The sequence below is a fragment of the Tiliqua scincoides genome, chromosome 3 (genome assembly GCF_035046505.1).
Source record: "Tiliqua scincoides isolate rTilSci1 chromosome 3, rTilSci1.hap2, whole genome shotgun sequence".
In the NCBI taxonomy this organism is placed as follows: Eukaryota; Metazoa; Chordata; class Lepidosauria; order Squamata; family Scincidae; genus Tiliqua; species Tiliqua scincoides.
The window spans coordinates 81187059-81200709 of record NC_089823.1 but is presented as its reverse complement, the minus strand read 5'-3'; the positions used below and the strand labels follow the sequence as shown (position 1 = coordinate 81200709).

At 41.8% G+C, this 13651-nt stretch overlaps 1 protein-coding gene across 4 annotated transcripts in view; it reads left to right on the top strand.

Moving 5' to 3' along the window:
- MSL3 (MSL complex subunit 3) overlaps positions 1-13651 on the top strand; it is a 28825-nt gene that overhangs the window by 1762 nt on the left and 13412 nt on the right. For 2 of the 4 annotated variants that reach the window (XM_066619905.1, XM_066619902.1), the window contains exons 2-7: positions 4666-4748; positions 5853-5948; positions 7563-7660; positions 8977-9068; positions 12657-12779; positions 13431-13591. In XM_066619905.1, the coding sequence (XP_066476002.1) occupies positions 4666-4748; positions 5853-5948; positions 7563-7660; positions 8977-9068; positions 12657-12779; positions 13431-13591 (653 nt within the window). Of the gene's footprint in view, positions 1-4665; positions 4749-5852; positions 5965-7562; positions 7661-8976; positions 9069-12656; positions 12780-13430; positions 13592-13651 lie in introns of all 4 variants that reach the window. The other 2 variants (XM_066619903.1, XM_066619906.1) reach the window with 2 other exon arrangements.

Genomic DNA, 13651 nt, shown 5'->3' with positions numbered 1-13651 from the left:
TCTGTAACAATGTAGTGCAAACACCATCAGCATTTTAGTTTTTGCATGTGTGTATCTCAATTCAAATATGCAGCAATACCTTGCAGTGTCATCTGATTAAGGACCAGAGTATGGATGGAAGTCGAACATGGATGAATGTCAAAGCATAACCTTATTAAACTGGCAAGTTGATTTTGGCTGGTGTAAAATGTTAGCAGCTAACCATATCACATGTGAATGCATGCATAAGTTAATACACAGAAATTAAAAGATAAACATAATAATGTTGATGAAAGTAATGGTAGGTTGGATGAAATCTGATGTTAGGAAAGCACCTGAAAGTGGACAAAATTTGAAATATGGTTATAATTAAAAACAGTTGAAAGAGGAAAACAATGAAAGTCAAGGTATTGCTGTAGGTGGTGTGAGAAAAACATCAAGCCCACATTAACTCCAAAGTATTGAAAATAAAGATTTAGGTGTTGAAGAGATAAAGGTATGGCACAAAGAATCTTGACAGTTCATTATATTAGTTTGTTGAAGTTAGTCTTTGTTATAAATATAACTCAGGCTGCAATCTTGTCCACACTTACTTGGGAGTAAGCTCCGTTGACCATAATGGGACTTACTTCTTAGACCAGTGATTTTCAATCTTTTTCATCTCATGGCACACTGACAAGGTATTAAAATTGTCATGGCACACCATCAGTTTTTTGACAATTGACAGGGCACACTGTGCTTTTGGTAGGCAGCTCACATCCCCATTGGCCCTACTAACAAATGACCCTCCCCCAAACTCTCATGGCACACCTGCAGATCATTCGTGGCACACCAGTGTGCCATGGCTCAGTGGTTGAAAATGGCTGTCTTAGACACATGCAGGATTGGGCACTGACTCTGTAGGACTTGCAGTATACCAAAATGAATTGGTAAGACAAATTTGGAGAGCTTTTTTCTAGGACCCATGCATCATCTGAAAGCCTTTTCAATTTGTAGTGGTTCTGGAAGTAAAAGTTATGGGTGTGACTGTAAATATAGTAGTCTTAAGCATTCTTGAAGCTATTTCAAGCACTTCCAAAATGTATGGTGCTGTTATAGTTAAAACTTTAGAGCTGGATGTTGCATATTGTGAGTTCGTTTCACTGGTTGTATACTGAATTCCTCTCCCCATCCCCTGGCCCCACTTCTAAGCTTTCTACAGCTGAATCCTTTATATGTTTACTTAGAAGCAAGAATTTTGCCAGCCTGGGGCACAAATCCTTCAGGGCCTCCACAACACCATGCTGCCCCCATTCCTTTAGGTGTGGGTGCATATGCACCAGCTAATACCACCACTTTGTCTTTCCAGAACCTGAACTGGAAGCAGTTTTCTCTTTTACACCACTTCCCAGAGGGGATGCTTACTGAGCAGTAGTGGATAGCAGTGTAACTGTCCCTTTGAGATAGGTTTCTGGGCACTGATGTGGGACCTGTCAAGGGAGTGGCCCCTGGTCTACCCAAATTCAACAGGTTGATCAGACCTGGAGAGAGATCCTGTTGAGAAGAGAGTGAAACCACAACCAATTTGTATGGATTAAAGTTGCTTAAGCATGTATTGATATTATTAGCAACAGGAAAATGTTCTTAAGCTTCTAAGTTCCTTTCTAGTCATAGTCATAACAAGCAAAGTCTGCTGGGTGGCCAACTCAATAGACAGCTGGAAGATTTGAGGCAGGTAAACTGGTATTGTGAACATGCTGCCTCTGTCTTGTCCTGCTGCATTTCCTATCTATGTGGGCTTCAGACTAACAAGATAACAGCAGAAGATGATCCTTACTAAAAAGGAATTGATCAGAAGACAGTTTTCTAGAGATAGCTAGATCCCAGGATTGACATTTGGGCAGAGAGGGCCATATTGGGGAGCAGGCATTACCATGCAGAAGGACTGCACATCACCTTTGAGCAGACATCTTGTTCCATAAGCCGAAAGGAATGGCATAAGACTGAACATTGAGATAGATGTGGTATAGTTTGGGTTTTGCTATACGTGAAAGTTTTTTGCCTAAGTATTTGTGTCAGGGTTTGTTCCTAAGAGTGGGCAAGTCCTTGCTTGTCCATTCTTGTTATCTGTCCTTTGAAGTCCCTCCATTCCTCAGAACACCAGTTCCACTTTTACCTCTCTTGAACTTTTTGGCCTTCTGTAAAAATAAATCCAGCCACTCTTACTCAGATACACTCTCCATATAGCAGCGGTTCCCAAATTCCTACTTGGACTTTGGGAATCCTATAAGTCTTAATGGGGGGGGGGGAAGGGCAGCAATGCAATTGCCATAATTGCTCTGCTGCCAAGCAGGGAAAGGTTTATTTCACGTACCTGGGGTTTCCTTTGTGTCAGCAGCTTGACTGCAGTATGAAAAAAGAAAAAAAAAATCCTGTTTCGGGGCAAAATTCGGAAGTGGGTTGTTTCCCTTTTTTAACATTTTCAAGCCTTGGGAAGGGCTGCAGAGGGAGTCACAGGCTACCCAGACTCTCTGGAGAGCCATAGCGACCCCCAGGTAAGTGAAAAAATACCTGCCTGGCAGAAGTGTGATGATAATGGTTGTGTTACTGCCTTTTCTGGTTCCCTGGGGGGTCCAGTTTGGACCCACCAGTTTGGGAACAGTAGTTTTGTAGTAGTATTTGCTCAAGATATATTTTTAGTGCTTTGTGGTTACAGGTGGTTAGCAATGCCAAATCTCATTTTCTGATACAATGTGTGATTTGAGTTAAATGTTATTAGTGCAAATACCATTGACCAACGTTCTCAGGACCTATCACTGGCACATGTCTGACCTGGCCCCATCTGTGTTGCCACCCTTGCTCAGAAGTAAGTCACATTGCGATTTAATTATTCCCAAGTAGATGTGCTTAGGATTGCAGTATTATACTGTTGTGAGGGACTGAGGTGAGCAAATAACTGGAAAAGTGATATGTATTTTTGTTCTTCAGCCCAGTCCATGCAGAGTTGGTTATTCCTGAGTCTTTTGAAATCAGTCAGTTCAAGTGCACTTAAGATTGGGTTGTTAATCTCCTCCCCGTATTCTGATCACTGAATTGTCCATGGTATTGACAGCAGAACATGAAGAGAGATATCTGTGGGCCAGCCCTTGATGACCAGAAGCTACTGGTACTAGTGCAGCTGTGAGATTGTTGAGAGGGTTGAGACCATGATACACCTCTGTTGTACATGCTGCATTGGTTGCTATTGTTTCTGGGTCTAATTCAAGGTGCTGGTCATGACCTTCAAACCTAAAATGGCTTGGAGTGTGGGTGCCTAAAGGACTGCCTGCCTTCTTATTAATCTACCTGCACCCTGAAATCTGCAGGAGGAATCCTCTTGCATGTTCTTTGACTGCTTCATGTGACATTGGAGAAGACATGTAGGAGTCGTGGCCCACTCTGTATGGAAGTAGCTTTCCTGATAGACTTGCTGTGCCCTTTCTTTTTTTTGTTTCATCTCTTCTTGGAAACCCATTTAATTATTCTAGCCTTCCTATGTTTTATTTAATTTTGGGCTGGTCCTTCTCTCTCATCTTGTGTTGGTTTATGAATTGTATTGTTCTTATGATGAACGTGTTAAAACTTGTGAGCCATCCAAGTCCTTCAGGAGTGAGGTGGGATAGAAATCTTTTTAAAAAATACAATTTAAAAAGTCAGGAACATTAAGAGCCCCAATCTCTACTTGCTGGTGCTTATTTAAGCGTTAATTATGATTTCATGCATGCATTCGCACACACCCCTTCATATTAGCCACTTCTGCCCTGTTAGAAGAAGTGTACAAAGCATACTGTTCCTCTCCTCCACCACTTTCTGTTGTCATTATTTCCTATTGTTTTATTTTTGTGTAAGCCACTCTGGGAGCCCTTTCAGCTAAAGGGCAGGATAAAATAGTCTAAATAACAGCCCAATCCTATTCTCCCCCCCCCCCATGCAGCTGTGCCAAAACTGCTTGCTCTGCATCCTGCAGGTGGGAAGGAAAGTCCTGGAGATCTCCTCTATGTAAGGGAACATTTGTTCCCTTACCTAGGGGTAAGGCTTCACACCACTGATAGGTCTACTCTAACCTATACCAGCAAAAACACTGATGCAGATTCACATGGACCTAGGCCTTGGCATTTGGTCAAGGAAATGGGGGTTGGTTTCAGCAGCTGGCAAACCTGCCTACCCCCATTCTGCTCCCCCGTGGACTTCCCTAGTCAGCGGGCTGTTCAGGTTCTATTACTGTGTGTGAGGCTGTTGTAGAGGGTTGGTCAGTAAACCTGTTTCATATGAAAATGTCCCTAGCAAGATAGGTGTCTTGCTCTTGGTACTTGACCATGGCGCAGATGTGATTCATATCCTGTGGTAGTGGTCTCTGTCAGCTCTGGAAATGGTTGATTGACATCAGCATTCTGAACTGAGTAGATATAGAAAAATGGTGCATCCAGTCCCCTGAACTGAGAACCAAGTAAAACCATTTATGATTTCATTATCAGACACGACTGTTTTGGCATACTGACTTGCACTTAATATTCATGGTATTTACTTAAAAGTACAATGCCTTAATCAACAGTATGCTTATCTATCAATAAAACACACTTTTTTCTGGGATGCTGTGTATTGATAATTCATACACCTCTCTGCTAAAGTCACATGTGTGATCATGTAAACAATTGTTTCTGATTTTAGATCGTTGACATTGTTATTGGAAAAGATGACAAGGGAAGAAAGATTCCAGAATATCTGATCCATTTTAATGGTTGGAACAGAAGGTGAGAATACACATGGCACAATGTATATACTATTACAAGTTTATCTAAGCAACAAAGACACACAAACACTAATAAATGCCAAGCAGTCACATCTGTGGGTAACTGGGTGTCTATAATGCTTGTTTCATAAAGGAAGATAGCAATTTTAAGCATACTTGTGCTGCTAAAATAAGGGTTACTCCTGGGTAAAAATGTTCAAGGTTTGTTTTTGTGAGCTCCCTTCTATGTAATAGTTTGCATGTGAACTTGTTTTTATACAATATTTTGTTCATTAATTAATCTTGATTGGGAATTAACTTCATGGTCTCACTACCGTGGGTCTTGTTTCTTTTGAATAGATCAAGTGTGTAAAGAGCCAATATATAACAAAGTTCCAACTAGCTGTCTCCCTACTGCAGTACTTCCTCACTTAAATGTGTGCAGGTATCCCTATGAATAACTCTGCATAAGAACTCTGTGTAAAGCATCTTATTCATCTCAAAGGAGCAATCTCTTTGATACTTGTTTGCCCTACGCACCACTGTTTTGTTGGGATTTTTGTGAACCTCACTTTGTGTTTTGGACTTGCCCAACAGTGACATGATCACTGCTCCTTCAGCTAAGTGTGTCTCTTCCTTTTTCTGCTTGCTCCTACTAGCAGTATGCTCTCTGCTGATGACTGGCTACGTTCATCTGTGGGTTCCATTTTCCCTTTCCTACTCAAGTTCTTGCATATTGGCCTTCTGCCATTATTTTTTTTTAATTGACCCCTTTTTTTTTTAGCCAGGATTTGATTCCAAAGAAGTTTACAACTACAATTCAGACAGAAATACAACATAAATGGGGTTGTGTTAGAGAGTGAACGTATGTGTATGGGGAAGACAATCCCATCTGACCCCTGGCCATTGACAGTACATTCCAGACTTCCCTCCAAGAGCAGTAGATAAAAGAAACTGATGCCTGAAAGTTATAAGGTTGCCAGTTTTGAGAAGAGAGACCTGAAGCAACAAATCTAATGGCAGGAGAGAAATGTGTGTTGCAGGCCTTCCAGGTTTAACTTTATTCTGCAGTATCTTAGTTTTGACTTTTCTTGGGTTTTGTTTTGTTTTTTTAAATACTACTCAGCTGGGACAGATGGGCAGCTGAAGATCATGTTCTTCGAGACACTGATGAAAACCGCAGATTACAACGTAAATTGGCAAGAAAAGCTGTGGCTCGCATGTAAGATTCAAATAAGGTGGAAAATGATGATAAATTTAACCATTTTATTTTTATTCATTCATTCAGTGATTTATACCATGCCTTTGTGCCTCCAACAGGACCCCAAGACAGCTCACAACAAAAACCAGACCCCAAAACAAAATACAATAATCATAAGACCATTAAAAACCAACTGCCAATAACAAATTTTGTTGATGCTCCATTAGTAGTATCTATTTAATGCACACACTGTTTGCATAAAGAGTTGTGAAATATAGCTATTCTATCTCTCAAAACGATTTTCTCCTCATTCTCTGAACTTTTACTATCGAATATTAGAGTGATTCAGTTTGAATGAGGAAGCAAATGAATGAACATCCTCTTTCCTGTTCAGAATTCTTAAGAAGGAGAGGGAGAGTCTCTTCTGCTTGTCAAAACAGCTCGGCAGTGAAGATAGGAGGATTTTGTGACTCTGGAGACTGATTTGCCATACTTTTGTTCTTTACTCTGGGAGGAGGAGGTGCTACCCCTTCTATTTCATATCATCCTTAGGTCTTCGACTATACCTATCTTTATAAAGCAGCATTTGATTGTTGCTTTAGAACGGCTGTCTTTGCTGGATTTTTAAGTTATATTTTCTTTGCCTGACGATTAAGTAGCAGGAGCCAAAGCTTTACAAAATTAACTGTATTAAAAAGAATAAGCTGCTATGGGTCAGTGGCTTCCATTCCTCTCTCAGCAAGATGGAAGACATCAGTAAGCCAGTCTTGAAATCTTTCCTGACTAAGGGACCTAGTTGTATTCAATTTTCCAGGGCTGGTGCAGCTGTACCAATGGGGCATGTGCTGCATCTTGCAGTGGGGGCAGTCACAGAGGCCTCCTCAAGGTATGGGAACTTACCTCGGTGCTGCATTGCAGCACCAGTGCTGGAAATTTGGATAGGATTGGGTCCTTAGTCCTACCTGAGCCTCTTTCCTTTTCAGTTCTGAAGAGGCAGAGGAAATTCCATGTATGTGTTAACCTTAACAGAAGTGAACTTATCCATAGTGATTATGATTGTGTTAGAATTTGAAGCAGAGCGCACCCTAAACAAGGACTGGGCTGGATCAAATGTAATGCCAGCCCTTGCTTTGGCACGATAAGTCATAGTCTTCTGGTTCAGATGAAATGGCAAACTATTGAATGTTACATGCAGGGTTCCCATTTGTCCACAGAGTTCTATGTGAATACAGTTGTATGCAGGGAGGATCTATGTGGTCTTTAAACTGAATGCATAGAGATTGAGAGAGCATGCAGCATGCATGATCTCACTCTTCTATGCATTCAGTATCATATGTGGAAAAAGTACCCGTGATTTTTAGCAAACCAAGTTGTTCAGTAATTATGGAATTAAAAGTGAAGAACCATACAAGCTTAAGTGTCCATTAAGACTTCTTTCATATAGTATAAAAGTGGCATTATGACAATTAGTCATACGTCTTGGAGGCGTTACCTTTGGTATTCAGAGAGAGGGGACAAATGGCGGACTTTCTGAAGATAACTTAAGACACGTTAAATATAATTTTTAAATTTACTACTTCAGGAAAAAGTAGCAAAATAATCTTGACCAAATGGCCTTTATCACATTCTGTTTAGGAGAAGAAAAGGAAAGAAAGGGCGTTGCAGATTGCCTGGTGTTGACTCTGTATTGAAGAGCCTTCCTGCAGAGGAGAATGAGGAGAGCAGCGAACACTGTAAGTTGCCTTGTATTTGATCTAGTTATGTCAGTCATGCTGTTTATTTAAATAATGATATCAAATTCTAAAAGCAAAGTAGCATTATTTTGTTAATAAATGGCAAATCTTGGAAAAAAACAGTAAAGTGCTATGCATACTGTATGAGTTTATAAGCAAAAAGTAACTAGGGCTATACTTCTAAGGTGCTTACAACCTAAAGTAAACAATGAGGGAGAAGAGGTAGGAAAACATGAATGAGTGTAAATTAACCACATGTGAATTAGTGTCAAGGATGTAGGTGATATGAGCTTTACTATTTGTTATTAAAACCAACTTGTATGACCGATGGCCCAATCCTATCCAAGGCCTGCACTGGTGGAATGCATAGTCTGCTAGCACAGGCTGCCACAAAAGGACCATAAAGTGCTTTGTGGCACTGCAGGTTGCTGGCAGGAAGGCTGGAGTCCTCCTGCACATGCTGGCAAAGCAATGGAGGCCCACTTGAGCAGGTAAACCTGGCACAGAGAATGGGGAGGGGATTGAAAGGGGTAGGGGGAGGAAGGAACGGAGAGGAGATGGGGTGGGGGATAAGGCCCAGGAGTGGCTGTAGGTTTGGCAGCAGCAGCACACACAAAATTATAACCCTTTTTCTGAGCTTGATCCATCTGCATGGATCAACGTGGACTTGCACCAGCGCTATTGCTGGTGCAAGTCCGAGTTGACTCATAGTGGCTGTTGGGGCTTACCCTGGGGCAACGGGACAAATGTTACTTACACCAAGGATACCTCCAGCAGCTGAAAATTGCTGGTGGGATGCAGTGTAACCTCTGCTGGCACTGCTTCATTGGTGCACAGTGATTTAGATAGGATTGGGCAGCCCTGCACAGAAAATCGTAATGTAGATATTCATAGGAATTTTTGTGGTTCTCAAGACAATTGTATGTTTAGCTAAAAAAAATTTTCCCATCTGCAGTAAATTTAAGGTCAAGTTTTGGAAGTAAGTATGTTCAGTAGAACATAAAGCAAAAGGGAATATAGCACTAAATACAAAAGTTATAGAGTTTTTAATAGTGGTAATAAATAATTGCAACTGGGAAGCACTACTTCTGTTGCTCCAATGCAGCAAGAACTGAATTGGTTGCATCAGGAATATTGAACTTATTTACATGTTTAATACTATGGTTCCTGTTTTCTTTATTGCATACTGAATGTGTTCATGTTAATTAGTCAGAGAGCAGGTTAATTAACCAAATTCTTAATTTGTGAACTACTCTAGTTTTGAAGTTTCTTGTCAAATGAAGTGAGTGGATTGTGTTCATTTTTTTCTCATACAGCTATAAGTAGTTCTTCGGATGATGATAGTGATGAAGGCACAGATGAAGAAATAAAGAGTGAAGAAAGTGACATTGATGAGAAGGCAGAAATGGTGTGTTCATATGATGTACCTTGAGTCTTCAAATGCATGGAATGTTCAATGATATTTCATATTTGGTTGTCAAAACCTGCCATGTGGAGAGACAAAGTGATGGCCATAATTCAAAACCATCAGAGGTTTGTCTTCCTCTGAAGTCTCTATTGCAGATGCTCTCCATGCTGGTCAGGCAAGCAGTTTACTTTGTCAATTGTGAAAAAACCAAAGGAAACTTTGCACTGCCCCTAACCTGGGCAGGAGGTCTGGTCTAAAGGGTGGAATTGCCTAGTCAGAAGATAACATCTGAAGGTCGCCAGTTTGAGATCACCCAAAGCTTCTGTTAGCGGTGAGACTTTGAGAAGCGACTGACAAGCTGAGCTGAATTTTTCCATCTGCTCTTTGGTGTGAGTGAAAAAGCATTTCAGCTGCCCTTCAAGTGAAAGATGAAGGAGCTGCTTGACAGCCAAAATGGAGTCATTCGGGGGGCCAGAAGTGATACTAGACCTGGGATCGGCAACCTGTGTTTTTAGAGCCGCATGCGGCTCTTTCAGCCATCTGCTCTGGCTCCTGCAGGCTGGGATTTAAAGGGGCAGGGCGGGCGGCTGCTGCTCTGGCTCCTGCAGGCTGGGATTTAAAGGGGCAGGGCGGGCTGCTGCTGCTTTCCCCTTGGGGGGAGCGGGAGATTGTTTTGTGCTGTGGGGGAGGGGAAGGGGGGCTTGGCCACTCCTGCCTGGGAAGATGGTGTGCTGGGCCTTCGCCTGCACCCGTAATGCGCTGTGCGCCCTCTACGTCCTGTATATGGTGAGTGTGGCTGACAGCAGCCAGGCTCCCCTCCTGGCTTCCTGCCACCCTGAGTGTGGCTGGCAAGGGGTGGGGGCGCCAGGCGGGTGGGCTTCCAGGGGGGGTTGGTGGGGGGTGCAGTGGCAGGAGGGGGAGCCCAGGCAGGGCTGCCTGGGTGGGGGAGGCAGGGGCAGCTCCCAGGAGAGGGCAGAAGGCGCCTACAGTCCCCTTGTGGGCATCTCCTGGGCACACAGCTGTGGGGTGGGGCTTGGCACAGTGAGGCAATGGGGATGACCTCACTTTTGTCTTGTAGGGCAATAGATGAGGCAGAGCAGTGGGATGGGGGGGAGTGTTGACTTTGCAAGGGTGGGTGGGTGGGGAAGAGGGAGTCTGTGGAAGGGCTGCCTGTGTAACTCCATCTTTACCTTGCTTTTCTGGGGTGCCATGGGGAACAGGAGGGCAGAGATGGGGCTGTGGGAGCCTTAGAAAGGGGTGCTCTTTCAGGAGCAAGAAAGATGGGGTTGACCTGGGGAACATAAGAACAGCCCCACTGGATCAGGCCATAGGCCCATCTAGTCCAGCTTCCTGTATCTCACAGCGGCCCACCGAAAATGGGAAAATGAAGAGTGCTAAATTCAAGGGTGCCGTCTTAGCATGCACCGTCCCAGTGTGTGCCCAGGGTGACCAGAGGTCCTCTTTTTCCAGGACATGCCTTATTTTTTAGCCCCATGTCCTGGAAAAGAACTTAAATGTCCTGCTTTTCCCTGTGAGCAGGCAACGCATCCCCTCTTGTAATTAATAAATTATATGTAATACAGTTTTAAATTCAATAATAAGTAATTTTAAATTAGGCACATGAGATCAATAATACAATATATAATATATATATAATCTTATGTTGGCACCCTTCAGTCTCGAAAGACTCTGGTATCGCGCTCTGAATGGTGGTTCTGGAACAGCGTCTAGTGTGGCTGAAAAGGCCGATTCGGGAGTGACAGTCCCTTCCACACCGGAGCAAGTGCAATCTGTCCCTGGTCTGTCTCCCTGGCTGTGGGCATTCCTTCTTTGCCTCTTTGCCTCAGTCTGTTGGGCAAGTGCCTCTTCAAACTGGGAAAGGCCATGCTGCACAGCCTGCCTCTAAGCGGGCCACTCAGAGGCCAAGGTTTCCCACCTGTTGAGGTCCATTCCTAAGGCCTTCAGATCCCTCTTGCAGATGTCCTTGTATCGCAGCTGTGGTCTACCTGTAGGGTGCTTTCCTTGCACGAATTCTCCATAGAGGAGATCCTTTGGGTCCTCTATAATATTATTTATATTATTATAAATTATAATATTATTTATATTATTATAAATTATATATATTATATTATGCATTATATATAATATATATTATATATATAATCTATATATTGATCAATATATAATCAATATAGATGAGTGTTTTTAGCTTTTATTTTGTGGTCCTACATTTTTCTTCAATATCCTACATTTTGGGGTGACTTGTCCTCTTTTATTGTTATGACATCTGGTCACCCTGTGTGTGCCTCAGAGTACCGTCTCAGGGCCCAATCCTATCCAGTTTAACAGTGTCGGTGCAGCCATTCTAATGGGGCATGCACTGCATCTTGTAGTGGGGAGTCAGTCACAGAGGCCTCCTCAAGGTATGGGAACATTTGTTTCCTTAAGTCTGGGCTGCATCAGTGCTGGAAAGTTAGATAGGATTGGGCCCTCAGTCAAGATATATCTGTCTTGACAATAAGTATATTGTCTGGTTAGCACAGGAAGGGGAGCTTGCAGCAGATCATAAAGGTAAAAAAAACTATATATGCAGTGTTATCTTCATTTTAGATGTCAAAAGGGTTTTGTGGCTCCCGAGATTTTCTTTTCTCCGGAAAATGGGTCCAAATGGCTCTTTGAATGTTTAAGGTTGCCGACCCCTGTACTAGGTTGTTAAAAGATCCATCTGAATTGTTATTGGTTCTTGAAAGATAGAACTTCATTGTAATTGTGATTTTTTTTTTAAAAAAACACCAGAACTTTATTCTGTTTATTCTGAAATATCAAGGTTTTGATACTGTTTATCACTTCTCAATTTTCTTTCATGTGACTTTATTATAATTATTCTCACAGTAAATTCTACACTTACTGTAAGAAGTAACGAACATTCAGTTTTCTGTTACAAGCAACAGAAATAGAAAAATAGAGTCAGAAAAAATTCCCTTTTTTTACTTTAAAAGGGATTGTATAATGAAGCTATGTGGATCTAATATAGAAGATCCAGGATGGTTTAGTGGTTTAGGTTGGAATTAGACCTGGAAGATCCTGGTTCAAATTCCTGCTTAGCCATGAAGCTTCCTGGGTAATCTTGAACCAGTCACTATTTCTCAGCCTCACCTGCTTCATAAGGTTGTTGTGAGGACAAGAGGGAAAGAACTATGTATACCACCTTGAACTCCTTGGAGGAAGGGTGATATAAAAATTATGATAGATAAATGTGGGTCCTGATACAGAGTCCTCCAGTTGCTTTTAACCGATATCTCAGTATCGGTCCTAGACCCTAAAATTGTTTTGGTTAAAAACAAGCCCTAATTTATAATGCGAAGTGCTATCAAGTAAAAGTGTGAAGTCAGATGTTTTCAGAAACCTACTTTACATTATGTAAATATTTTTATGCATAAGGAGATATTAGCATATGTTTGTCAATGTGAGGTTCCCAGTTCATTCATTATACATTACTGTTTCTAATATTGTTCCCATTAGTGTATCTCAGCTAAAACTTATGAAGACAGTTATTGGCCTTCTTAAAAAATATTGTTGTTCTTGCAGAAAGAAGAGCAAGAAACTCATACTAAACGGGACATGGACGAAAGAGCAATAAACATAGAAATTCCTGAAATCCTGAAAAAGAAGCTTGAAGAAGATTGTTACTATATTAACAGGAGGAAGCGGGTATGACTCATTTGCACAAGTGATGATGCCTAGAAGCTTTAGTGCCAGGCATTTTAGTTGCCCTTTTTATTTTATGAGCTTTATAGAAACTAATGAGAAAGGAGATTGAACTCCAGTAGTAGAAACTGATAATGAAGAACCCAGCCAGCTACAGTGATTTATTTAAAACTAACCTGAGATAACTCTGCTAGAATTGTCTTTTCAGTCACTTTCTCTTGTACTTCCAGGGTTAGGTTGTAGTCTAAAGAAATTGACTGCATCCTGGCAAGTAGGGTTGTGTTGCTAGAATCTAGAACTCTATTGCATAGAAGTGAGAATCTAACTGAAAAGAAGTCCTGTTACTCCAGTTCTTCAGATCATGACTAGTTTTAGATAGGAATCTCTGTGATGTTATATAATTTAATGGGCTAAGTTTTTTTTTTACAATTTTTAGTATGCCTGATGTGGAAGTTAACCTCATTTTAAATTGGATGGGCACAGTGAATAAGTATAACAGCCCGATCCTGAGCTGCCTGGAGCACAGGGCTGCTGCAGTACCAAAAATGGCTGCCACGGCATCCTGCGCACCCCAGGCAGCAGCTGCCGCAGCCTCAAAGAAAGGGGACTTCCTGTTCAACATTATTTTCAATCTACTGACTCTCTCTTATCCAGCTGGTGAAACTACCATGTCAGACAAATATAATAACTATCCTGGAATCATATGTGAAGCATTTTGCCATTAACGCAGCCTTCTCAGCCAATGAAAGATCACGGCACCATCAAATGACTTCACATGCCAACCTGAACCTGCACTATGTCCCACCAGAAAAGAAGTAAGCATCTCATTTAGTTCTGGGTGTCTAGTCGGATGTTATGTGCATGCATGAGTTTCT